Source organism: Leptonotus elevatus, chromosome 17, assembly GCF_054856555.1.
Source record: "Leptonotus elevatus isolate MCC_2025b chromosome 17, RoL_Lele_1.0, whole genome shotgun sequence".
Taxonomy (NCBI): domain Eukaryota; kingdom Metazoa; phylum Chordata; class Actinopteri; order Syngnathiformes; family Syngnathidae; genus Leptonotus; species Leptonotus elevatus.
This window is the reverse complement of record NC_141255.1, coordinates 9,028,259-9,053,118: the sequence shown is the minus strand read 5'-3', so window position 1 is coordinate 9,053,118 and position 24,860 is coordinate 9,028,259. Positions and strand designations below refer to the sequence as shown.

The following is a 24,860-nucleotide window of genomic DNA, read 5'->3' as shown; positions in this document are numbered from 1 at the left end:
TTTTTGATTAAGAATTTTTTAAAATTCAAAATAATTTGATTGACAATGATCTACACTAGTCTGACTCGCTAATGCTTATTAGCGCGCTATTCGCGGCACTTTTATCACTCAAAAGAACGGCTCCACGCTGAAAAAAACCCACCTTTTATTGGAATAACATGATCGTGACTTTTTCCTTCTACTCTCTAATGTGGCTACAACTTAACAGTGTATTAGACCGCGTGGAACCACACTGCCCCTCAGTGGCCAAACTGGGTACAACATGAACAGCGCTCCCAATAAAAGCACACACAGACAAAGGCAAGACGGTATAAAATAATTTAAATAAAATCGATTTTCGGACTTTTAAAATCGATTCTGAATCGCACTAAATGAGAATCTCGATTCTTATGAGAATCGATTTTTTTGGGCACACCCCTAATAACTAGCACCTTGTTATTTTTCAATATACTTAATTGTATGTGCAGCATTATGCGGGAAATCCATCCATCCATTTTCTGTACCGCTTGTCCTCATTATTCTAATAAGGCTGCAGCTCCTCAACAGCATTCTAATTCCGACAGCCGTTTATGCCAGTGAAACCTGAGTGCCAAATAATCTGGGAAGCTCAATGTTTTCCAACAAGAGGTGCCGGAGAAAATCCTCAAAATCACTTACCTTGATAGGATTACCAACCAAGAGGTGCTTAACATGAGCAAATGGCGTTTACTGACTAAAACTGTCAGACGACTGTACACTTGTGTGCATGTCACAGCACCAAAATCCCACTGTAGCAATGAGATGGATCATGGACCCAAGCCAAGCCAAGGTGGGCACTCCAGGAGGAGCAGCAGCCGTGCATGTCAACAAACACACACTTGTTCAACTCACAATCACTTTTAGATATCCGACCTCCCTGTTGCAGCCGGCACAGAAACCACATACACGTTGGCGCAAGCCTGCTGAAAGGTTTTCCCTTTTTTTACCCCCCTCCACGTTTGATTGCTTGCTTGTGCTTTTGCTCTGTCTCTCTTGAAGACGGGGAGCGAATCAAACGCCTCCGGGGGTTTCAAAGAGAGATCGTCATCCACCGTGCAAGCGTGAAATTTTTGGGAGATGAGGTCATGATCTTTTCCGCACTCCAACTGTCACCTTTATAAAGTGCAGTCACATGACTTGACTTGAGCCAGACTTCAGTTGCCAGTTAATGGATGGAAGGATGGACATGGATATCCGTAACACCAGTTTGAGGGTATCTACAATTTGTTTATGACTAGCCTTAAACCAAGTTACAGACATCTACAACTTAATTTTGCCTAGCTAAAACTTGATTGAAGGTATCTGGAAAAAGAACTAGGGGATCTTAAATTGAGGCACATTGTAGATATCTCGGAGCTGCAGATATTTCACATAGCAGACCTCTGCAACTAAAATGTGGATAGGAAGAATGTAGTTACAGATAATTGACATTTTCATTTTGACTTTCCTTGTGCCAAATGTCACAAAAATCTGAAAATATTTCTATTGGGTCAAATTTCACAAAAAAAAAAGTTTTTGCAGGCCATAGCTTCCAGACCCCTCCTCTGATTTACCTCAAATTTGAGATTTAGTGTTGTGTCATAACTATCAATAAGTACACCAAATTTCCTTAAAATCTAAATCAGTTTAGTTAAACCAACCAGCTGTGGGATTTGGCATGGAACGACCCTGTGCAAATTGTAGATTGCTGCAATACATCCAGTCTAGCTGTTGGATGTTAAAACAGTGACGCCATTCCTGCATTCCAATTGGTCCAGGGAATGAGACCTATCTGATTGTAATACTGATATGTGTGCAGCGGCGAGCGCTGTCATGGCATCATCAACTCAAGAGCCAGAGGCACCCAAAAATTTTTCCATCCTGGTGTCAAATCAATAGGACAAACCCACTGATCCGGCTCATGATTGACAGTCAGTTGGAGGTCGAACACAGGCGACACCCTCCACCCTTGGCAAACATCACCCGGCAGGTTGGGCTCACCGCGTGACTTCACACGCGGCTCATAAAGCGATGATTACACACTAAAAGCCTTAACGCGCCTCGGCCGTGATGTCATTGCAAGTTGTAAATGCAAGGCAAACATACCAGGAGGAACACGCAAAGTGTGTAATGGTCTCTGGAATGGGGGTGTGCCCAACAGGGACGAAAAACTAAGGACACCATTGTCTACATGGTGTAGCTGCCCTTATACAAGTACAATGGCTTTTCATGTTTGTATTGCAAACAATGCTCATGTTTGTTACATAATACAATTACCACAAATATTGTTTATAAAATAAGCACCCTTTTAGTACTATCTGTTGTCTTTTAAATTGACAAAAAGGACTACTGGATGCACCCTATTTACTACTTATAGAGGGGGGAAAAAAACTAAACTAAAATAAACCCCAAAATAGTGCTGGGAAATGACGTCAAGAATATTTTGCAAGTTCAGACTTTCATGTTATTACAGTGAGCCCTCATGTGAAATCAAGGATCCTGTTTAAAAGGGGCCCGTCCAGACTTGAGTAAACAGACTCTGCCATTTTGATGAGGGTAGGGGGGTTGGGGCACACCAACAACAGGTGCTCCTCGCAGCTGTCCTGTCTGACTTGGAGGTGAAAGAGTCAGCAGGCGAATCTCTAGTTGTTATTCCATTTTACGACCCCGCTCAATCCTGACCATCCCAGCACCCCGTTAGATGACCGACACCTTCAACAAGGCAGTCTCGAGCGGCTACACCAGCACAAAGCCCATCCCGACTCCATCATGACAAGCGTGCACTTACTGCAAACAATGAGGCACTCTATAGTGGCCATTCCAGCGGACTATTCAAAGGGAATTTTCATGGTAGAGGGCAGGCATAGCTCGCTAGCTAACAGCCTGTCACAAAGTTTTTATATGCCTGAGGACAAAGTGCATCACTGGGTCCCATTTTAGCACCCCAAAAAAACTGAAATGGTGTAAAACAGTTTAATACTCTACAGTTGAGTTCTACATAGTTCTCAGTCTTTGCATGTTTTCAGCAATTATTTTCAAACATTTCAACATTTAGAAACAAAACTTGATTCGGCTTGGTGTCATTGTTGTCTGCGCTAACACTTTAGTGAGGGGGGATCCAACACTGATATAATGTATGACAATTGTTTAGCAGCACTATATTCCAGCGTGTGCTCACAACTGGGACTGGAATGAAAACGTCACATAATTAAGCCCGTGACTCATTGACTGTAACCGGTCTGCGTTTCAGTCAACGCACACCAGAGGAATGTTAGCAAAGTTGCTAGGAGAGCACGGTGAGCGTAACGCTTCCTTTGGTCCTCTTCAGGATGCCCACGGCCTCCTCGTGCGTGACACCCTCCAGGGGCTGCCCGTTGACCGCCATGATCTGGTCGCCCCGCTTCAGGCGGCCGTCCTCCGCCGCCGCCCCCTTGCCGAAAACCGTCTTGACGTAGATGGGAAGGTCTCCGTGGGGGCTCCCGTAGCCTCCGACGATGCTGAAGCCCAGCCCGTCCGGTCCTCTCTCCAGCGTGATGCTCTTGTATTGAGGAGGGCTGACGACGGGAATGGGGGGGGGGGACAAAATCAATATGGGGTACACAGCGCAAAATTCCGCCTTGACAAAACGGTCACTGAGAGGGTCAACATTGTCATGATAACAACAATAATAATTATACAAACTCTTCCAAGGTCAAATGCCGCATGTGCTGAACAGTTTGAAGTTGTAATGTTTTGAATTGACAAAAGTGATACAGGTAAAAATGTCAGCATTTTAAATGTGGGCTTTTACTTCAAATTTTGGGAAAATACATTGTGATAGGCATAAGATAAACAGTTTAAAGTTACAACAGTTTGAATGGTAAAAAAAAAATGAAAAAATGAATTAGAAATTAGTTAGAAAAAAATATATCAATATTTTGGGGTTTATTTTCAAATCTTGAAAAAAAAAAAATTCAGTATGGCCATGGCTACAATAAGCAGATTAAAGTTGTAACAGTAAAAATAAAATGCAGAAATAAGAGATAAAAAAAAAAACTAATCTAAAAGTTTTGGCTTTTATTTTATAATTTTGAGAAATAGGGATAAACGGTTTGTCAGAGTGGTTTAAATTGGTCAACACATTTAGAAATTAGAGGGGGGAAGAACATAAAAATCATAATTTTGAATTTTAAAATTTTATTGAAGTAGCAATAAACTGAACAGATTAAAGCTGAAATGGATTGAATAGGTTAAAACAATAGCTGTAAAAATACAAAATTGTTAATTTTGTGCTTTTATTTTGAAGAAAAAAAATAAATAAATAGGGATGGTCTGAGCACTTTAAAGATGGAACGATTAGAATGTTAAAAAAAAATAGAAATTAAGGGTTAAAACCCCAAAATTTAAATTTTCAACTTTTATTTTGACATTTTCAAAAGAGTTGAGTTGGGAATTGAAAGAAACAAATGAACATAAATTATACTAAGATCAGATCTTGACTAGTAAATAGTTTGAGGTTAGCCAAATAGTGGAACTGAAGCACAAAAAAAGAAAGGGTCACACAATAATAATAATAACTCCCGTAAAAGGTGATTTAGTAGCAGAAAAAAAAGCAAATAATTCTTTAGTAACCAGTGTCAAAACTACTAATAGCAAAATAATAATTTAAGAATCGATTTCCAATCAATGTATAGAATGAGGCAATGCTTCAAACCTGAGGTCATCCTGGAAGATGGAGCTGGTTGGCTGTAGGCCTCCAGCTGCTTGCTCTTGAGCTGCACCGGTCACCGTGTTATCGCCGCCTGCCACAACCTAAACGCCACACGCTGTTACTGTCACCAACCCTCCCAAACAAACAAAAAAAAGGACAAAGTTCCTGTTGGTGGTCTTACTTGCATCTGTATTGTCCCTGTGGCATTCTTGAGCAGGGTGACGGCTTGCGAGTGGCTCATGCCTTCGGTAGAAGTTCCACAAATACTGACGATCCGGTCCCCGACCTGGAGAAGGATCGATTGATGGAATGCTCAAGTTTTGTTTTTGTGTACAGATTAGACACATGTGCATCATTCGCTTGTTCCATTTTTAATTGGCAATCAAAAGTGAACGTATTCATGCCGGTACTGGATTTGCAATGTGAGCGCAGGGCCAACACTTCACGAGGCCACGCTTATTTTGTGAGACAAAGCAGCTCGATTGTGTCCAAACGGGTCCTTCTGTTAGCCCGAGCCATCTAAATTCAAGAGTGGGAGATTTATTAGGCTCCAACAGCGTACGTCGCACAGTGCAGCGATTGTCAACGTGGCCTTTTTTTCTCCCTCGTTTCACTTGCTAAAAAACTGTGGGCTCCCGTCAGGATTTGAGCCTCGTTCCGGAATGGCTGGTATGCATATTTGGACGCCAAATGAAGACGCCTGCGATACCGACACCCAGAGAGATATTTGACTTTTGTGTTTAATGGCAACTGATCAAACTATGCTGAAAATTCAAATGTTTGCCGATTTAACGTCGCCCATCTGTCTGGTATATGCACAAAATTCGAGGACAAGTTAGTTTGTGAAGGACATCTGGAAAAGGGCAAATGATAAATGAAAAATGTCACACCATGAGCTTCTGGGTCTGCGCCACCAGGCCGACAGGGTTCATCATGGCAATAAAGATGGGTATGTTTCCCAAGGGGCTGCCCACCCCGCCGGCAATACTGACACCCAGGGAGTCATCGGGGCCTTTGGTGAACTCGGCCGTTCTCACCTCTTGGTGATCCGGAGCTGCAGACGTGGAAAACGTTTGAGAATCTCATTTCTGGGGCGAGGCCACGCCGTATTTCGAAGGATACTTACCCTGCTGACTCGCATCACCTGAAAGGATTCCTGAGGCCATCTTGGAGCTGCAAGGTTCACTCGTCGCTTCCATCTTAGCGAGAGAAATCTGGTTTGGCGCATTCCAACTAAACGGAGAAAAATCTCGTCTTACCTGGCTGCTTTGGGACAATCTTCGTTGCGAGTGGAAGGGCCCGGCTTTAAACCTCCCGATGTCCATCTTCAGCGAACCGACGCAACACTGAAACGCGAAGACGATTGAGTCCCATGATGCAAACGGCGTGTTGTCATATTTGTCACTACCTTGAGGAGAGCGGCGACTGCCTCCTGGGTGGCGGAACGGACGTCTTCTCCGTTGACCGACAGGATCTGGTCGCCCTGCATCAGCCGGCCATCTGTGTCCGCCAAGCCTCCTTTAATGATGTCGGACACAAAAACTCCCGTGTCATTCCTAGATGCAATGGGACAGGAGTGTGAAATGAAACTTTGGACTTGGTCGTTTTCCCTCTTAGTAGCATAAGTCAGTTTTCAAAAAAGATCATCCTGTGATATAGTGAAAAATCATCATCCCCTGACCTCAACCCTATTGAGAACATGTACAGTAAGGAGGATCTATGAGGGTGGATTCTGGGACTACGCCAATTTTTTTCTGGGCGATCCCTCTGCTCTGGTTAAGTCTACCACGGATGCTACATTGAGCGCTAAGTTACCTTTGGTCTCTCGATCTGAAGCGCAAAACAAAAACGATTGAGAGTACAGTTTAGTTTTCATCCTCGTAAAGAACCCGAGACTATTATCCATCTTTGATTGGTTACCTCCTCCCCACGATGCTTAGTCCCAATCCCTGGCCGGGCCTCTTGTGGAGCTCCACGATGAACGAGTCCCACAGGTCCTCCTCCTTGTACTGGGCCTCGTCCCTGTAGACAGTCAGTCGGACTTGCTGCGGGGTCTGCCGCAGAACGTTGATGGCCTCGTCATGGCTCGCCGCCCGCAGGTCGAGGCTGTTCACCTGCGACACGCCAGGGAAAGCTGTTTGAGGGGTCTATTTGCGCTGGTTGGGGGAGTTCATTAGAGGGACGGACACTATTTGAGGAAGTAAATTGAAGATTTCCACTATCAGTGCTCCCGTTAAAAACCTGACCTCTAGGATTTGATCTCCAGCCCAGAGCCTGCCATCCTTGGAAGCCGCACCTTCTTCGTAAACCTCGTGGATGATGATGGCCCCCTGCAGCGACGCGAGAAGAGATATGAAACCCCAAAATAAAAGTGGCGTTGACAAATTTGTTGGTCAAACGGCCTTCTCACCAGCAGAGTGTCGCAGCCCCCGACAATGCTGAGCCCCAGGCCTGTCCGCCCTTTGGAGATGTCGATGGTGGTCTCACATCCCGGGATGATGGGGCACGTGGCTGGGTCACAGGCCAGCGTAGACGGGCTGGGCGAGCGACTGTGACCTAAAGACAAAAGCAAAACCTGTCTATGTGGTTTCTTTAATTACCACCCTAAATAAACCGTCCCAAACGCTGACTCACTTGAAGATGCTTCGGGTTGACTGATGCAAAGCATATTAGGTAGACTGGCGACTTCTGGTTCCCCATTGACAGCTGCGGCGCAGCCTTCCTGGACAGTTACCTTGTCTTCTGTGGTAACTTCACTGACCGCGACGTCTTCCTGATGGTGACATGATGGAATGTTAACTTCCTGTGTTACCACGTGGGTTTATTTTGTCACATTCGTAGCGCAATGCAAAGTGCGTGTGTGGGCCCTCTAATGGTGGGTACGACATGCACACTAGCCTGTCTGTGGTTTTTCTGCGTCACTCGTGGGTGGAATAATTTAGAAGTCATTCTTTGGATGGCATGTCATCAAACAGCCATGGTTCAAATTTGGACAAAATCTCTTGGACGTTCTCCTTTTAAAATGGCCAAAATGAGCTGCTTCAAACCAAAGGGGCAGACTTCCTGTCTCTTTACAAGCATTTCTTGGGACTTCTTTGTGGTTCCACTCATCATAGACATGTCTGCCAAATTTCATGATGCTAAAAAGCACAGTTTTTTCAGAGGTTGAATCCCCCCTCCCCACAAAATACATCCAACATTGGTATGGCTTGCTGTGTCTGACCACTTGTTCTTGCGCACAGCATGTGTTAAAACACTTATCAGGCCCGGCTGTTCCTATACCTCCACGTGGGGCTCTGCTGCGTCTCCTTCGGTTTCTCTCATGGGTCCTACTGCCATCTGCTCCAGGGCCCCTGTGTTCCTGTACCACAAGAGTCATAATAACTCAGTCATTTTGACAGTCTGCTAAGGAAGCCAACTGAAAAGGAAGGACTATAGGGTTTGTTCATTTTGTTCACAGTAGGTTAGTAAAACAGCGTTGGTTGGTGCTGATGTTTTGGTTAGCAATAGAGGTTTTTTTTTTTTTTTTTTGTCATTGGACACAAACCTCAAACGACTGTTTGCATTGGAAGAAATTTGTCTGCACTTAACTTTTTTTCATTCTCTTTTGTGTTATAAGATCTCCCTCTAGTGGATTTTTTGTGACATTACAATAGTGAGACCAGAATCTGTCTTTTACCTGATAAAGACGATTTGGACTTTAGATGGAGAACTTTTGATAATGGAAGATGCGTTCTGGTGACTTTGGCCGTAGAGGACCTGTCCATTGATCTAGAAACCCCAAAAAATAAAAATAAATCAGCTTCGTCCAAGATTCTAAGCAAACGTCCTACTTCTCACCTCGAGAAGCTCATCCCCGACAAGCATGCGTCCGTCAGTGCCGGCAGCCCCCGCGGGGTCAATGTCCACCACAAACACGCTCATGCGGGCGCGGTCCCGGTTGCCAGCCAGGCTGAGGCCCAGGCCCGTCTTGCCCTTCTCCAGCTGGATCATGTGCAGCACGCCTGGCAGGCTGCCGTAGCGCTGGATGATACTCTCTGAAACATTTGGCGGTCATCAAAATTGAATGTAAATGCTTTCTGTTTCAAATTAAATACTGCAGCTGAGCTGCACTTAATAAATGCACTGCACTGGAAGAAAAAGTATATATATATATAAAAAAAAAAAAAAAGGCATTCACTTGAGGTAGCGCCCTATAATATAATAATTTAATGAAAATGTAATACAATTTGCACTTAAAACCCAATAATGTAGTAATTTCCCCAATATTATAGTAAAGAATCCTGACTGATATTGAAATAATATTTTTACCTCTAAAAATACATTTTAAGGTATTATTAAATTTTCTGGAAATTATTACTTTATAGGGTGCTTACAAGCCCACATTTTATGCTATAAAAATACACTTTACTCTTGTTTATTAGAGATAAGGCTTTTACTAACACTAATAATGCAAATAACGTATTATCATAAAAAAATATCAATTAAGCGTTTTAGTATTTTAGTTATTGCTGTATGCTACACAATATATTCTGATAACCCACCAGGTGTTTTATCAGATAGGAGGCTTTTATGTCTCTTTATTTTTTCATTGTTCTATAAAAAATAGTACTTGAACAGGGCATCCATTAGAACGGAGGCCAACTATTTGAGGTGTTGAATAACCACCTAGCCATGAATGAATAATTTAATGACACAGACATGACAAAGAACTCACTCACCCCAGTTATACTCAAACTCCTCCTCCTCCTCCTCCTCTTCCCCATCCCCCACATCAGCTTCGAGGGGCCGAGCCGGAGTCTCCGCCAGGTTGTCTGTGTCCGTCTCGCCCACATGGGGCACCACCGGCAGGGCGAGGGCCACGCTGGCAGGCGTCGCCTTTAGAGGTTCGCGCTTCTTCGGCTTTGGGGGGGGGGAGATCCATATTAGTAAAAGGCCTAGAGAATTCTAAAGTAATTTTTTTAAAGAATCAATAGTTGCTTGAAGGTTTGCCAGATCATCAGAAGCTGATATGCTTGATTTTGCAGGATTCGGTTAGTTATGGCTGATAAATGATTCAGTGTCATCGATGGTTAAGGCTCAATCAGACTACAGCTAAAATAATACAGTAAAAGCTTGCTCAATTAACCAAATCAAACTTTGATATGCATTCATTAACATTATGCACAAAAAGTTAGAGGTATTGGGCTTTATGCAGACATTTTAGGACAAGACTGAATTGCGTTATATCCTTTACAGGTCAACTTAATTGTTTTTTTCTGAACAGCACAATTCACTACAGGCATTTGACACACCGCCTTTCTGTGACTCTTCCAGTCACTTCGTCGCTGCCTAAAATAGTGTTGATCAACGACTGGCACATTATCCCAAACTTTTTGTGAGCATTACATACCTACCTGAAGAACAGGAGTCATTCACACTTGCTACACACAAGCCCGTCTACACATTTAACATGAAGTGACAAACATAAAATAAGAACGTGATGATTGGACACAGACAAACATTTAAGACGCCGGCTTACATGTGCATGCATGGCCACTGTGGTTTGCTTAATATACTGGCTTTATAAAAATAGTGATTGTATGTCAGGGAAATAATTAATGTCACCCGTCTGTTTATCTGCTTCAAATGTGGTAAGAATAGAAAAAAAATCTAGATCATGTTCCATTTTGAAAATGGCCGCTATTAGAAAAAAATAAGTCTGAAACTGAACACATAAGCTATCAGACATAACCTTGTTCCATTGCCCTATTACCCAGCACGTGCATGCACTGAGAAGGACACGAGGAAGGCCACAACAGAGAGACGCACAAACCTTAAACGGGGTAGGAGTGAAAGGGTTAGTTGGGGAGAGGCGGAAGACAAGTCTATTGTGACTGTCACCCTCCTATAGAGAAGAGACAAAGGGCGACAACTTTAGACGATGACACAACATCGATTCACCCGTGGTGTTTTCAGATGCAGTGCAAATACAAACGCACAGCTCATGAACATCACTAACCTTGTCCTCCTTGTCCCTAGGTAGAGTTGGCACGTTCTCCTCGATGGACTCGGCACTTGTCGATGACTACACAACACAATACGAGATGAAGAGGTGTATTACACGGCCAAAATGACCTCTTGATTTTGCTGCCACGAAAGGAGTTTGCTTCAAACCGAGCTCTGCTTCGCTCCATCACGACACGCACGCACGCACTTCTTTGGCATGCACGCCACAGTGCTCATGCCAAGTGATCCATCTCTCTTCTATTTTGTCTGCCTGCTTTCTATTACGTCAGTCATCAATCACACTTTTGCTTGCCTTATCTCTCACTGCCGCTCTTCTTGCTTTTGTAAGCGGAACATCCTCTTTCAAAACATTCTTCACGGAGCAGTATAATTAAAGACAAACTTAGGGGGGTTGGCAATCTGTTTGATCACTTCATCGCCAGGTGTCTAGTTAAGATTTTCTTATCATAGGGTGAAATCCTTCAACTGAGACAATGGCACAACCAACAAAAATTAACCTGATTTTGGTGGTCATTGAGATTCATTTTCAGGGTTCTTCAAAACATGTATGAAAGATTTTATCCCCAAAAGTCTTACGTTCTCTCAATCATGAGACATACCCGAGGTTTCTGGATAATACTCTGCACCAGGAAGGTCACAGGATTTCCTGCCCTGCGTATGGCCTCCACCGCCTCCTCGTGACTGGCATCTCTCAGGTCCACGCCATCCACCTGACAGGTGAAGGAGGTCACTCTCATTATCTGCTCTCCAATCTTGTCTGAACGGGGCCCACTCGTTTGTTGTTTACCTCCACAATCCTGTCTCCGGTCTTCAAGGTACCGTTTTGTCCGGCGGGACTGTCCTCCAGGATGTGCTTGATGAAAATACCCCGCATCACCTCGCCGTTGCTCAATCGGCTGCCCATCCCGCGACCCCCGACGATGCTGATGCCCAGGGACTTGCCGGGCTGTCTGAAGAGCTCCACTCTGAGGGCGGCGGTACCAAAATCAGCATGTGAAGTACACTCGATTTGTTTGTGTTCACTGGATGTACTCACAGTCGCGGTTGGTTCCAGTTGCTGTAAGACACACTCTCTTCTCCCTCGCCGTCCTCACGCTCAGGAAGGTTAGGAACATCCCTAAACCGCAAGGGACACTCTTTAAAAACAAAACAAAAACACCCCTTCCTCATTCTAGATGAGAATCTTATGAGCTGCTTACCTCGGGGCCGGAATAGTCGCCGGCTCAGGGAAGACGTTGTCTTTGTGGCTCTGCTCCGGGCTGCTTTTGTACTCCTCGAGATATTCTGCCGGGACGTACGTGATGCTGGACAGAACACAAGTTGAAACGATGTGGCGTCTGCCTCACAGGTCACAAAGGATTTCACAGACATACTAGGTTTAGAAAGGTGGTTGGTTATTCACTGATGTCAAGAAGTTGTTAGTGTTACTAAGTGATGACTGCATGCAGACAAGAGATGGACAAACGGAGGAAAAGAAAAAACCAGGACGGCCAAGACAATACCGGACGGTTAGTCATACTCACACATAAAATGGGCACAGATCATCCTCTGGTGAGCAAGCAGATCTAGAACGTGAAGAGTTGGCTTTTATGCACCGAACACAACAGTGCCTTTGTTTAGTTGGCCAAGCATGCTTTAACGCTTATGTTCGTTTCTTAGCTAAACCAAATACTTTCATGCTTGAAAAAAAAAACAGCACCACTTTCCAGTACTAGCATAGCGTGTTCCCCCATTATATCGCCAATTTTTTCGTGACAGTTTTTCTAGTTTTATATATTAACGTGGTAAATACATTGCAATGTGTTTACCAAAATGTGTTTGAATGAGTTTAAATCTGTTTAAAGGGTATGGGAGGGGTATAATATAACTGTAAAAAAAATGTATATGGTCTCTCTCTATATTGCTCATTAAACATATGACCTAACAATAAACAGGCGTTGCCCATATATTATCTTGCCGATGCGCTTACCCCATGTCCGGTCCGATAAGAGAGTGCCTGCGAAGCATGGCACGTGCTTGAGCGTTGGTCAGCTTGGCGGTCGACTCCCCGTTAATGACCAGGATGAGGTCGCCCACGCCCAAGCGGCCGTCGCGACTGATGGAGCCGCCGTGGATGATGCTTCGGATCAGCATCCCCAGGCCATCTTTCATGGCGCTCACCGTCATCCCTGCCATAGCCACAAAAATAGTGCCGTTCACGCTCTAGTCACTTGAGCGGGTTTGTGCGTTTGAAGGAAAGGTCACTCTTTGTTGACTAAAAATCAAAGGTACTGTATTTATTATAGGGGTGGGGATTTTGCACAACAGCATTCTTTTTTTTTTTCTGAGGGAAAAATTGTCCAAACTTATTTTGACATGAAACAAAATGATTTGAAGACATGAACACAAACCGAGACTAGAGTTGCCCTTGACAACCGTGATCGTCCGTTCGAAACTGCTCCCCGAGATTGCCGCTTGGTCGCCGACGTCTGCTCTCGTGTCAACCTCCTCATCCTCCTTGGGAGAACACCACAACAGACTCCTCACCTACTCCCCTCTGTATGACATTCTATTGCAACAAGAGTTCAGAATGTTCCTTCTAACATTACCTTCATGGAGAGTGGTTGTTCCACAAAAGTAACTGCGGGCTCTTCTGTGTGACATTGAACCGATTCCGCTGGTTCAACCTGGATTTCAGGTGAGATCTGGAGGTCGTTTAACGGTCTGTAGGCGTCGGAGGGATCCATTGTTTCCTCGGCGGTGGCTAGGTCCTCATGTGCCCCGCCTAGAGGGGCAGGCACGGATGCCGGTGCGTAGTCGAGATAACTTGAAGTCTGTGTGGAAAATGGTTACCTTTGTTAGATCATTAATGTTCGTAAACAGTAGGTAATAAGTACTTCGGATGGCGCAACGCGAATGACTACTCCTGACTGAAAATGATGATATATAACTTGTGGTGTTTGGGGTTACACTGCAAAAAGGTCAAAAATTAATCCAGCGGAACCTGTGGGTGGGCGAGGAGGATAAATGGAGGGCATGTCGTACATAGTTTTACAGAGAACATAGGTAGACACTTCGAAAGTGTGTTTTGTAGAAGGCATTTAATAACAGGTGTGTATTTGGCTGGACTGCCTTTGAATAATCATGCAAAACAATAATAGCTAGCCTGCTAGCTAACGTCAGCTCTATTGCATGCTTATCCAATTCACTATTAAAAAGAGCAAAACATAGAGAAACATAAAAAAAGGATATGCTTCCTAAAAGAAAACTCACTGAGCAAACATGGTTTTGTTTAGTTGCGTAACAGTTGCACAACGGGGCAAAGTGACGTTAACTTTCTGGTGCATGTTCACCATATTAGCCATATCCTCAATAACTATGTGTGAGTTTCCACCACATCTATTTTTGAATCATTATACCTGTGGAGATGTAAATTACTGCCAGATTTGCATCTACCTTTCTAGCAATTTACATCATTAACATCTTCTTTTCACCCAACGCTTCACACATTCAAATTACAAAAGTAGAGAAGAAGAAACTCATCATTCATACCTCATTGGTCAAATGACATGATAGGGTTTTTTTTCTTTTACGAGGATGCTTGAGGTTTTACCACCTATCATGGTGAAAAGGTCTACAAGTGTTTTTCTAATTTGCGTAGGTGTGTATCTGCTCACCTCGGGCGTGGATGCGTGCAGGAAATCCAAGTCGGAGCTACTTCCATGAAGCGCAATCATCGACGCCTGGAAAGTGTCTTCTTCGCCATAGTAAGCGCACTCCAGAGCCTTTTCGTCCACTTCACTCGTGTCCACCTGGCAGGACATATGGTACATTTCACCCTCAAATCAAAAGTTTTGCATGTTTTTGGTTCCCTCTGTTGCTTCAAAAACTAAACTAACCAATGCCGCCTCTGCTCGGAAAAGAACCCCGCCGGGCAGTTCATCTTGGTCTCCGTCTTCGAGTAAACTACCGCTGAAGTCAAATGAATGGAGGGCGGACAGCGACGTGACTTCCTGCCCACCGTAAAGATGAGGTAAGTAGGAATCCCCACTTATCCCCTAGGAAAAGTGGAGAGATTCTTTCAGTGTCTCCAAGTGGTCGAGGATTACGATTGTCAGGCTCAATTTTGAGAGGCGACACCGCCAACGTGCGTTCCATATCCTGCGGGAGTGCGGAAAAACTCCCACAAAGGCTGGTAATCCGTCTGACCTCGACACTGGTAATCCAAAGGCAATACAATCGAAAATGAAAGCTGTGCACAGCCCCTCGTACCCCCACGCCGGGCTTTGTCATTGGAGTTTCCAGTTTGATGGCGACTTTTGAGTCAGTGTTCCAACTTCTTGTTGATCATACAATATGTGGCCAAAATTTGCCATTCTAACTAAAAGTGCAGACAAATTCAAATTTAAGCCTTTTGGACATCTCTTGACACCCTCAAAACCAACCTGAAATTGCCCATATTAATAATTTGAAATGTCAATTTACCACAAACAACGACAAGACACCAAGTACGATTTTGAATACTTACGGGAAGGGGTTTAGCCACCCCGATCTGCACTGTGCCCAGCTCGGCCCCCTTTAGCGCCTGGACCGCATCTTCCAGGTTGGCGCTCTCCAGGTTGGTGTCGTTGACGAACATCAGTCGGTCCCCCGGCAGCAGTCGTCCGTCCTTCTCGGCCACACCATCGGGAACCAGGGAGCGGATCACGATGACCGTCTTGGCTGGATCCAGGGGGTCCTGAAGTAGAGCCAGAAGGATTCAAAAGTAACCAGAAACGGCTTTAAAGTGAACTAAAAAGATGGCGCCGAGACCTTTTATTACCTGGTAGTCGAGAATGCTGAATCCCAATCCTCCTGGTCCTTTCTCCAACTCAATATTTTGAATCTCCAGCTCCCACATGGCCAAAGAAGGAGACCCGGTTGCCTCCGGAGTCACATCATTTGTTGCTTGCACTTTCTCCTCCTCTTTCATGCCACTCGGATCGATTTGTTTCTGTTAGAAGAGAAAACATAGCCTCTCAATCTTCTTCTTTGGGATACTTGGATGACATGATATCATAATAAGCCAGGAGCTGGCTTTCAAAGTGTCCTATTTCCAGCCAGCATTGTTGGCGACTGCCGCTGAGGTGTGTAACTGGAGTCGTGCAGCCTTTTTGTGAAACCTTAATCCATCACGCTTGGCAATGTGGAGAAGCAATGGAGCGACTGACAGCTCAAGCTAACCTAATCACATGTGGAGAGGCCTCATTGTTGAAGAAGACAAGGACACTCTCGAAAAGTGGCTGACAACCTTTAAATATGATATCATCATCTTCATTTACACCTGCATTCATTACAAATAAACAACTATAATCAATTGATTTGATCTAGTGTTATTAATTGCCTCCACGGGCCATTTTGACACATTAAGGCCACCGTACACTAATTGTTGTTCAATAATTGCCACTCAGCTCCCATGCATTTGAGTATTTCTCGAGTCAAGCATGGCAACAGAAAATTAAGTACCCTTAATTGAGATCTGGCAGATGAAGCTTCCACTTGTGGTTTTGCAGCGTCAATGTCGACCTGCTGGTGGGGGGCGGGTCTGCAGCACGTCATGTGCACACAGAGGGGCAGCTCCTTCAAGATTCGGACCACCTCCTTGTGGGTTTCACCGATCAGGGATATACCGTTAACCTGAAACAAAACAGTCTTGATATTAATTAATTCACTGCCATTGACGGCTGAATGCGTCAAAGTTAATTTTTTTTATTAGACTGGCAGTAAATGAGTTAAGCTGAGAACTCATTGTTGCGGTGTGAAACGGTAGGGCCCCTCTGACCTCTACTAGTTCATCCCCACTGAATAGTTTGGCGCAGCGGCCGACGGGTCCTTCAGGCAGCACGGAGCGGATGTAGTGATGGCCACCATTGGCTTCCAGGCTGATCCCCAGGCCGCTGCTCTCGCTGAATTTCTCCACCTGGGCTACCTGTTCAAGCCATTATCATTTCATTCACTTTTCAAGCAAAATCAGGGAGATTCAGGTCTTGGAAAAACACTTACGACAACTTCATTATTTGCTCCTAGAATTTCTTGCCACTTTTTCACGAGTTCCTCTTCCTCGTAGGCTGTCAGAGTTGTTGTCCCTTTTAGGGTGTAAACGGTTAACAACTCAATCCAATCTCAAACAACAGCCACCATTTTCTTTGTAATTGTGCTGCTAGGGTGATTGAAATCCGCCCGCTTCCCCACAGCCTCTTACCATCTTTGTCCTGTGTCAGCTGATCTACAACCAGCGTGACGGCAGGTTCTTCATTCATTGTCTGCGGCTGCTTTTCATCTGAGCACACAAGGCACAATTCAAAAAAGGAGATTAGATCTAACGCTTGAAAGAAACAATGTTTAATGTGTAATTATTGCACTTGGAACTGCCGTGTAACAACCACCTTGGGTCACCTACTTTAGTACCTCAACTCACTTCAGCATACATCTTTGACACTATAGACAAATCCACAAATGCCTCATATGCTAGAGTTCACATCACTGTAATTTTATTAAATAAAAGAAGGGAAAGATACTAAATGGGAAAAAAAAACCTTCACTTGCACACACAGTCTTAGTTTACCTTGTTCTGCTTCCGTCTGTCCCCCCAAGTCCAGCTCCTTGAGGACGGCAGCGGATGGGGGCAAGATGGTGACAACGGGCGTCACAGCGGGCGGGATCTCGTCGGGCCGGAACCCGCGGCGAATCAGCTTCAGGTGCACGGCCTGGCCTGTGTGTCGGAGGATTTCCACGGCCTGTTGGTTGGTGTACCCCTGGATGTCCACGCCGTCCACCTGCACGGGCCGGGGGATTCATACATGGACATTGTGAGTGTTTTATTCTTTTAGCCAGCAAAACTGTGATGAAAACATTGCAAATTGCGATAATTCACTCAATTAAGTACCAAGTAAAACAGGGAGACGTTCAATACTAGAAAAAAAACGAAAACAAATGAAGTAGTTAGATCCAGTGGGGGCTCATTTTTAATGTATAGTCATTAAGAACGGGATGGCTCATTGTGTTTAATCTTTTATATTCACAGGAAAAATGTGCCATTAATTGTTAATTCCTCAAAATTATGCAAATCCACAGACTGAACAGATTAATTGCTCCCTGTTGATAGCTCACATAAAACATTTCCTGTATAGCCTATACTCTTCACAATAATAATTATATTAATTAGCATTAATGGGGAGTGTGGGGGTACCTCCGTGCTAAATGATTAAAGCACCCCCAAAAGGTGAATTAGTAACCAAATTGACATTGCAAAAACACAAGTAATTAAAACTACAAGCAGAAAAAAGCAGGCCCTTCCTCGCACCCCCTATTTCATAACAAATTATCAAAATGATCAAACTATAATGTCTACAGTAGATGGCAAAAAAAAGCTGCAGGCAAACAAAAGACGGTGATTCCGAGAGGGTCTCGGTGCTCGCTGAGGTACTTACAGCCACTATCTGGTCTCCCACGTGAATACGACCGTCTTGATCCACAGCACTGTCTTTTGTTATGCTCTTGACGAAGATACCAGAGGGCTCTGAGGAAACCAAGTCAAAGACAGAATAGTTTTACTCCTCCCACATGCTTTAAGCATATTTCATTAAACTCGTACTGACAAGATGTCCAGAAAATACTGTACAGTATTGATAAGCTGCAAATTTCCGCAATTGGATATGTTCCAAGTCAATATTGCTTACCTGAATTTTTATCCCCAACATAACCGGCAATTGTGATCCCCAATCCCTGTGTATTCTTGATGAGGCTCACATCAAACGCGCCTTCTTCTTCTTCCTCCTTCTCCTCGCCCTGTGAAAAAGTTGGACAGCTTTGGCACCGGGATCCGTACGATACAGACGCAAATGCTGCTTTCCAAGCGACACCGACCTTTTCCGGCGGGAGCAATGCTGGCGTGGACGCGGAGACGTTCTCGTCCACGTGACCCCGGGTGATGACCAGCTTTACCTGGTTGCCACACTGTCGCAACACCTGCGCCACCTGCTCGCTGCCCATCCCGTACAGGTCAGTGTCCCCGATTCTTAGGATGTGGTCGCCGCTTCTCAGGCGGCCGTCCTTGAGGGCCAGAAGAGTGGAAAAGCTGAATTAGACAATCACAGCGGACGGGCAGAATTTTGAGCCATGAGTTAATAATAAATAACATAAAAATAAAGTTAATTTTGATACATTGTAAAAAATGCCAATTGTTTTATTTATTGGTAATTTGATTATAAATAATGATTTAATTAATAATAATAATAATAAAGTCTACACGTAAAATTGTAAATATAAATAAAAAATGAATCTATTAATTAGCAAGCTCAATTTATGAAAAACAAATGGATTAAAAGAAAGCTAAACTTGAAAAAAAAATGTGAGTTGCATTTCTTTATCATTTCTGAAGAAATCAATAAATACATGTTAAATGTAAATGCTTATTTTACTATTAGTTGTGAGTTATTTGCAATAAATCAGTTCATCGATTATTTATTGAGATGCAAATATTTATCCTTTTTTTCAGATCAGTATCAGTACAAGTACTCAACTCTTTAATCGTTGATAATGATGCCAATGACCAATACCACTAGTACTTTTGATAAAAACAATTTCCACAAAAACAATGACAAATCATTTTAAAGAAAGACCTAAATATCCCAGTATAACATTTCCACTTAAATTGCATGGAATTGACGGCAACTTTCAGTTTTTCTAATGTATTGTTCCTGATCCTAAAACAGACACAAGAGGGCGACCTATACTTATTGATACCTTAAAATAAGGATGGATCGCCCGATACTGATACCTGGTATCGGTACTTTCTCATTTGCTCACTTCCCTTGTAACAATATTTTTTTTTAACAGCTAAATGCATGTAATTTACAGAAGCCTTGCTACTGTAAATGCAGTTCAGATTTGAATCAAGTGCAGTCACCTGGTCGGCGATGCCTCCAGGAAGGATGGTTTTCACAATAACGCCGGTTGTCTTCCCTCCAACGATACCAAAACCCAGGCCAGTGCCATCGTTGACCAGCTCGATAGTCTCCACATGCTGCCACTAGGAGCATAAGATTGATTTAAGACAAATATTTTAGCATGAATGCAACATTGAATAGTTAGCATCAGTTAGTGAGTGTCGTTTGTCAGGACACTTCGGCACTTACCAGCTGCGGGATTGGTCCCCGGGCCACAGTAAGCTGCACCCTCTCCGAAGCCCTCTGTAGGATGCCGATGGCCTGCTGGTGGGTAACCGTCTGGTCCAGGGGCTGGCCGTTGATGGCCAAAATCTGGTCGGCTTCTTTTAACTTGCCATCGCTGCAGCGGGGGGGAAATAATGCTGATGTTGATGTGTCATATGTGCGAAATGAAACGGGAGTGAGGAACCAATTTGTTTTAATGGCCAGTCATCAAACTCGGGCAGTATTTCCATTTTGTTGGCAAAACAGCTTGGTCTCACTTTTTTTGTTCCAAACTTCATCAAATGGCCAAACTGAATCAAAAATGGCTGCCAAATTTGTTTTCTACTCAGGCATGGGCTCTTGAGACTTGATGGACAAGTCACCCAAATTTCATGTTGCTAATGGAAACTGTTGGCATGTGAAAGTCTATTGTGCCTCATGCATACCTGTGAGCCACACTTCCCTCTTGGATTTCCTGGATGAAGATGCCGAGCTCCCCTCGGTTCTCGCTCTTCAGGCCCACCACGCTGAATCCCAGACCCCCCGACGCTGGCTTCTGCAAGTCCACGCGTGCCACGTAGCGTCCCTGCGGCGCACACATTACGTATCAAAACTCCCGTTGATTTTGGAAGTCTGTTTGTGGATTTTGTCTTTGGAAACTTGTTTCAAAAGATGGTGTTTCTACCTGCGCCATAGTCTGAATAATCTGATCCAATTGATCGCATGACGTTTTGCTATCAATGATGTCCGAGGGCCCGACATGGCTGCCATTCTGTTGCACTTCCGTGACGCGATCACCACCCTCCTGTAGAGAGCAAACACACACATAATTCTCATCTAAGCTGCATCATGACATTGCTGTCTGGATGTGCTTGCTCAGTGCGATGATCTTCCAGTCCAATATTCGGGATCCTGAAGCTCGTTATCCCCCGTGATTAGCCGCATCAAAAGCCGCCTAATCTTTCAGAAGATAATGGCTGCTTTTCCCACAATGGCTCTAAGACTCCAAATATAATATTTCTATTATCATCGAGGGCCATCTGGATGCCTCAGTGTGCTTGCTTTTAATTACTGCTGTGACAGATTGAACTGAAAGAATGCGGCACAGTACAAAAAAAAATATGTATTGCCCACAAAGGGGGAGTCATGTTTACGACAAAAATGAATAGCACGGACAAATATACACTGAAGTTTGTTTAGTCCTTGGCCAGAAGTGGACACTGGTCAGAGTCAATGTTCATGCGGTTGTTATAAAATGATCAGCAACTATTCCATCCTAAGCAGTGATGGAAGAATAGTAGCAATATAGTATTTCCTTCCTGACAGAAAAATGGTTGCCCATCTCTCTTTGAAGGTCATTTGTGTGTCATCTACATGACAATCAGAGTGCTGCACGCTACTCAAAAATACCCCGCAGGCTTGGTTGACGTTAGCCTAGCATGCTGCTCAAGTGCATGTGCCTTGTTGGCCGGGCTAACTAAGAGGATTAAAGTTCCAGTCTGGTTCCTGCACATTTAACAAATTGTTTCCGCCCCACTTCACACACAACCAGCAGCCTCTTTTTTTTTTGTGATTGTTGCCATAGCTACGTGGGCTGACCAAGGCCCGATAGACTTTTTTTCCAAGTGTTACTTTGAAGGAATCTAAACGCTGCAGCTCTTTGCGCACCCTCTTGCCTCCCACTGCATTGTTCACATATTTTCATTGGGCTTCCCGCGGCCCCCTTAAGAGCTCTTTACTTGCTGCGATAACGTTCGGCTCTCAATAGCGAGAGACGGAGACGTTGTGAACTTGTCACAATTGTGCTAGGATGATAAAATGTTCTCATCTCGAGAATTAGAATCTGCTCTCAATTCAAATCCTGACCCCAAGCCCCAGATCTCAAACGTAGCAGACACCTGGTCTTTGAGCTGCTGCACGGATTTCTGCAAGGCCAGGATCTGGTGGAAGAGGGGGCTCTGGAGCACCGACTTGAGCAGGCTGAGCTTCTCCTCGGTGGGCACCTCCCCCCGCTCCTTCAGCTTGGCCTGGAGCCGCTCCACCGCCTGCAAGGCACGCTGCGTGTCTGAGAGCCGTCCGTCACATATATCAGCGACGGGCCGAGAAAGAAAGAGGACAGAACGTGAGCGCACCGCGTTTATTCCTTTGGGACATGGAAAGTCGTGAAAAAGTAACTTTCACAAATAAAATAATGATAACAGATCATACAACAGTGGTTTTCAAGCTAACTCGTATTTAGAAGTGCAACGGCAAGTCATTGATTAGCATTGACATAGGCAAGAGTTGTCTTGTTTATAAAACAGACCTCAACTGGAGTGGCAGTCCCCATTCAGTCGTTGGCCGGTTATGTGTGTTTCTTTTTCAACAGGAGAATAACAATAAAGTTTCCAATGCTTTGAAGCCCTTTGGCAAAATGGTGGAAGCACATCAAGAGGAAATGAAACAAATCTCGTGCGTGCTTGCCAAAGCCCACGGAAGCCCCTGACTGGGGACTCTCTACTGTCATTGTGGACAAAAATGTAGCAATTTCCAGCACTCGCCCACTGTGACTATCACCTAAAGGGGCATGCGCCGAGTCTAAAGCCAGGATTTGTTATTTGAACAAAGGCCGTAGACAGCACCGCGGCGTCAGCATGTTTTTTCCCTCTCTGGGAACTACACAGGTAATCTTATTGGAAACACATTAATTGGCCGCGCTCGAGCGCGCAGACAAAAGGTTGGGAGTGTAAGCAAGGCGGCACGACTGCATTGTGCTCACGCCGGAGTTAACATTTGATGGATGGAAGTCAACGCTTAACGGTTAGGGTCATCATCTGCCGCGCAATGACTCCGTGGAGTGCATTAGGCTTCCATTAAGAACAGTATCGACTCACCCATTGTTTCAATCATTTTTACAGCTCCAGCCGGCCGAGATTTCTCCCCATTAAAAGCAATTTCACACTCGATCCACTCGTCAAGGCCTGGAAAGCAAAATGGAATGTTAGCGGGCAACAACGCGAGAGGTGAGGGCGCGCGGGGAGGCACTGTTCGTTCTGTCGTTGGCCAAAAGAGAGTGTGGAATCGGCGCGTGTCGTCATTGACGGCTCTATTCTGTCTCGATTTATGAAATAGATATAGACGTTGGCAGTAGCGCTGCCTGGAGTCCCTGTTCACGAACCTTTTGGTTGGTAGACATTGACTGAAGACTTTGTTTGTGCAGTCGTCCGGTTTATTGCTCGTTTCCTGTCTATGAAACACACATTGGCTGGAGTTCCTGTTTATACAGTCGTTGGCCAGTCGACAGCTCTATCTCAGTGATTACATTATTATACTTTACGAAATCGTAGTAATGTATTGTACAGTATATCCACACGAGTGGAGCCAGAGAGAGGGCCAGGGTGGCACTGGACCCTCCTGGAATCTTCTTGGACCACCCCCAGGCGCGTCTCCAAGTAATTAACGTCATGGCAACTAGCTTACTACTTACTTCCACGTCTCAACGAGCTGAAAATGTTGACTATTAAACTTTTGATCTACATTAGTCTAGTTTCCATGGCATATTTTAGGCTGAAAGTGGTGATTTAATAACATTGTGTGACTGTAAGTGATGATAGCTTTAAATAAATAATAAAGGATGGGGGGATGACATACAGTTGATGAGTAATTTCTCATGAGAAACAAAAGTTTCACATTGCAGCAAATGTCTTGCCTTACCTTCATGGTATTATTAAGACTTGACAAAAATAGCAATTACTAAGTTGAAATATGTACTTGTTACAGTGTTGTATTATGACATTTATCAATTTCTGTTATCAACATTTTGTGCATAACTTTCAAATGAATTGCCATTGAGTCTTCAAATTTGAAATATATCCTTATTAAAATGTTTACTAATAAATGTTGCAACCGTTAGCTAGATACAAATAAGAAAACATTCAAATGAGCGCTGGAGTTATTTGAATGCTCATTTGAATGTTGTTTGCCATACAAAACAAAACAGTAACACTAGTAGCATAATGAGAAGGTATTCCAAACAGGTGTTATTTGTATTTAATTTCAAATAATTTAACATTTTAAAATTGTTTTATTCAAACATAGGCTGGGTAAAAGATTTTGACCAAACGAAGTCTAAAGTAATGTCTAAGAATCGTTAGCACAACATGGAAACATAAAATACATATGTGTCTTCAAAATGTATTTAATTAATGGATGGTGGTTGTTTCCAAGTTTAGATAGCTTTGGCCACCCCCTGCCCACCTCAAGGATAAAAGTCTAGCTCCGCCTCTGTACCAATGCTGTACTTTTGTATAGTTTTTCTTCTTTCTTTCTTTCTTTTTTCTTTTTTATAGGAATAACGATGTAGAAACAAACATAAATGTGCATGACAACCTAACAATAATCCATAGAGGACCGTTTACTCATTAGCTCGCTGCAGGCACCGGACTGAAGTCCGCAACACGTTTGATTGTGTTTTCTTTGTTTTCCCACAAGCAATGACCGATGCGTACTTGACTGTGTGTTAATGTGTGCCACAATCAGCGTTTGCTTAGCATGTATGTTGCATAGTAAGCAAGGACAATCCGCTTTTCTCGACTCCTCCTCCTCCTCCTCCTCCCAGAGTCTCATCCGATCCATGGCGAGAAAAAGCAACAGGCTTCCGAGCAACACAACTCGCGGCCAACTTTGATTGGTTACCGCTACAAAACCAAGAAACCGAGCGCAAATACTTGACATAATCCGAGTAAAAGCGCACTTGAAACTCATTCGTCGCGTTTGGCGGATCTCCGCAACTCTCGCGGTGGCACAAAAGCGAAAGCCCGCATTCGGAAATGCGCATTTTTTAAGATAAACAACTAAATATGTACTTACATTGAGCTGCGCTTCTCCCGGGGAGGTTATCCAGCGCGAGCTCGTGTCCGTCCCGCGGCTAACGGCGCACTGACCTGGGCTTAATAAACAAAAGGGGGCGTAGCGTAACCCGATCCTGCTGCGGTCGCACGGTTAGGAGAGAGACA

At 44.2% G+C, this 24,860-nt stretch overlaps 1 protein-coding gene across 12 annotated transcripts; it reads right to left on the bottom strand.

Moving 5' to 3' along the window:
* Positions 1-2,956: 2,956 nt before the first annotated feature.
* On the bottom strand, positions 2,957-24,860 carry mpdz (multiple PDZ domain crumbs cell polarity complex component). Of its 12 annotated transcripts, none has more exons than XM_086058092.1 (44): positions 24,715-24,860; positions 22,740-22,826; positions 21,765-21,931; positions 20,552-20,671; positions 20,313-20,452; positions 19,852-20,002; positions 19,623-19,745; positions 18,394-18,766; positions 18,145-18,233; positions 17,280-17,490; positions 16,917-16,994; positions 16,718-16,800; positions 16,497-16,643; positions 16,181-16,351; positions 15,498-15,668; positions 15,204-15,413; positions 14,575-14,733; positions 14,353-14,487; positions 13,285-13,509; positions 13,087-13,192; positions 12,666-12,864; positions 12,220-12,261; positions 11,896-12,000; positions 11,733-11,813; positions 11,484-11,661; positions 11,296-11,406; positions 10,689-10,754; positions 10,503-10,574; positions 9,409-9,589; positions 8,528-8,724; positions 8,367-8,458; positions 7,970-8,048; positions 7,322-7,460; positions 7,098-7,243; positions 6,934-7,017; positions 6,608-6,801; positions 6,503-6,517; positions 6,096-6,243; positions 5,947-6,033; positions 5,814-5,886; positions 5,578-5,741; positions 4,869-4,973; positions 4,691-4,788; positions 2,957-3,551 (listed from the first exon to the last, which is right to left on the bottom strand). In XM_086058092.1, the coding sequence occupies exons 2-44, from the start codon at positions 22,753-22,755 to the stop codon at positions 3,281-3,283; spliced, it is 5,802 nt and encodes a 1,933-aa protein (XP_085914218.1). In that variant the 5' UTR covers positions 22,756-22,826; positions 24,715-24,860; the 3' UTR covers positions 2,957-3,280. The 12 variants fall into 12 exon arrangements, with proteins under 12 accessions (XP_085914218.1, XP_085914221.1, XP_085914224.1 ...); XM_086058095.1 differs by having other exon boundaries at positions 5,814-6,033; positions 18,394-18,502; positions 18,581-18,766; XM_086058098.1 differs by lacking the exon at positions 6,503-6,517 and having other exon boundaries at positions 18,394-18,502; positions 18,581-18,766.

Coding starts and splice junctions, on each gene's coding strand:
- mpdz (XM_086058089.1), bottom strand. Junction 18,234..18,393: donor TGTTGGGGATAAAAATTCAG/GTAAGCAATATT, acceptor TGGTTTCCTCAG/AGCCCTCTGGTATCTTCGTC. Junction 6,034..6,095: donor CAGTCGCCGCTCTCCTCAAG/GTAGTGACAAAT, acceptor TTCGCGTTTCAG/TGTTGCGTCGGTTCGCTGAA.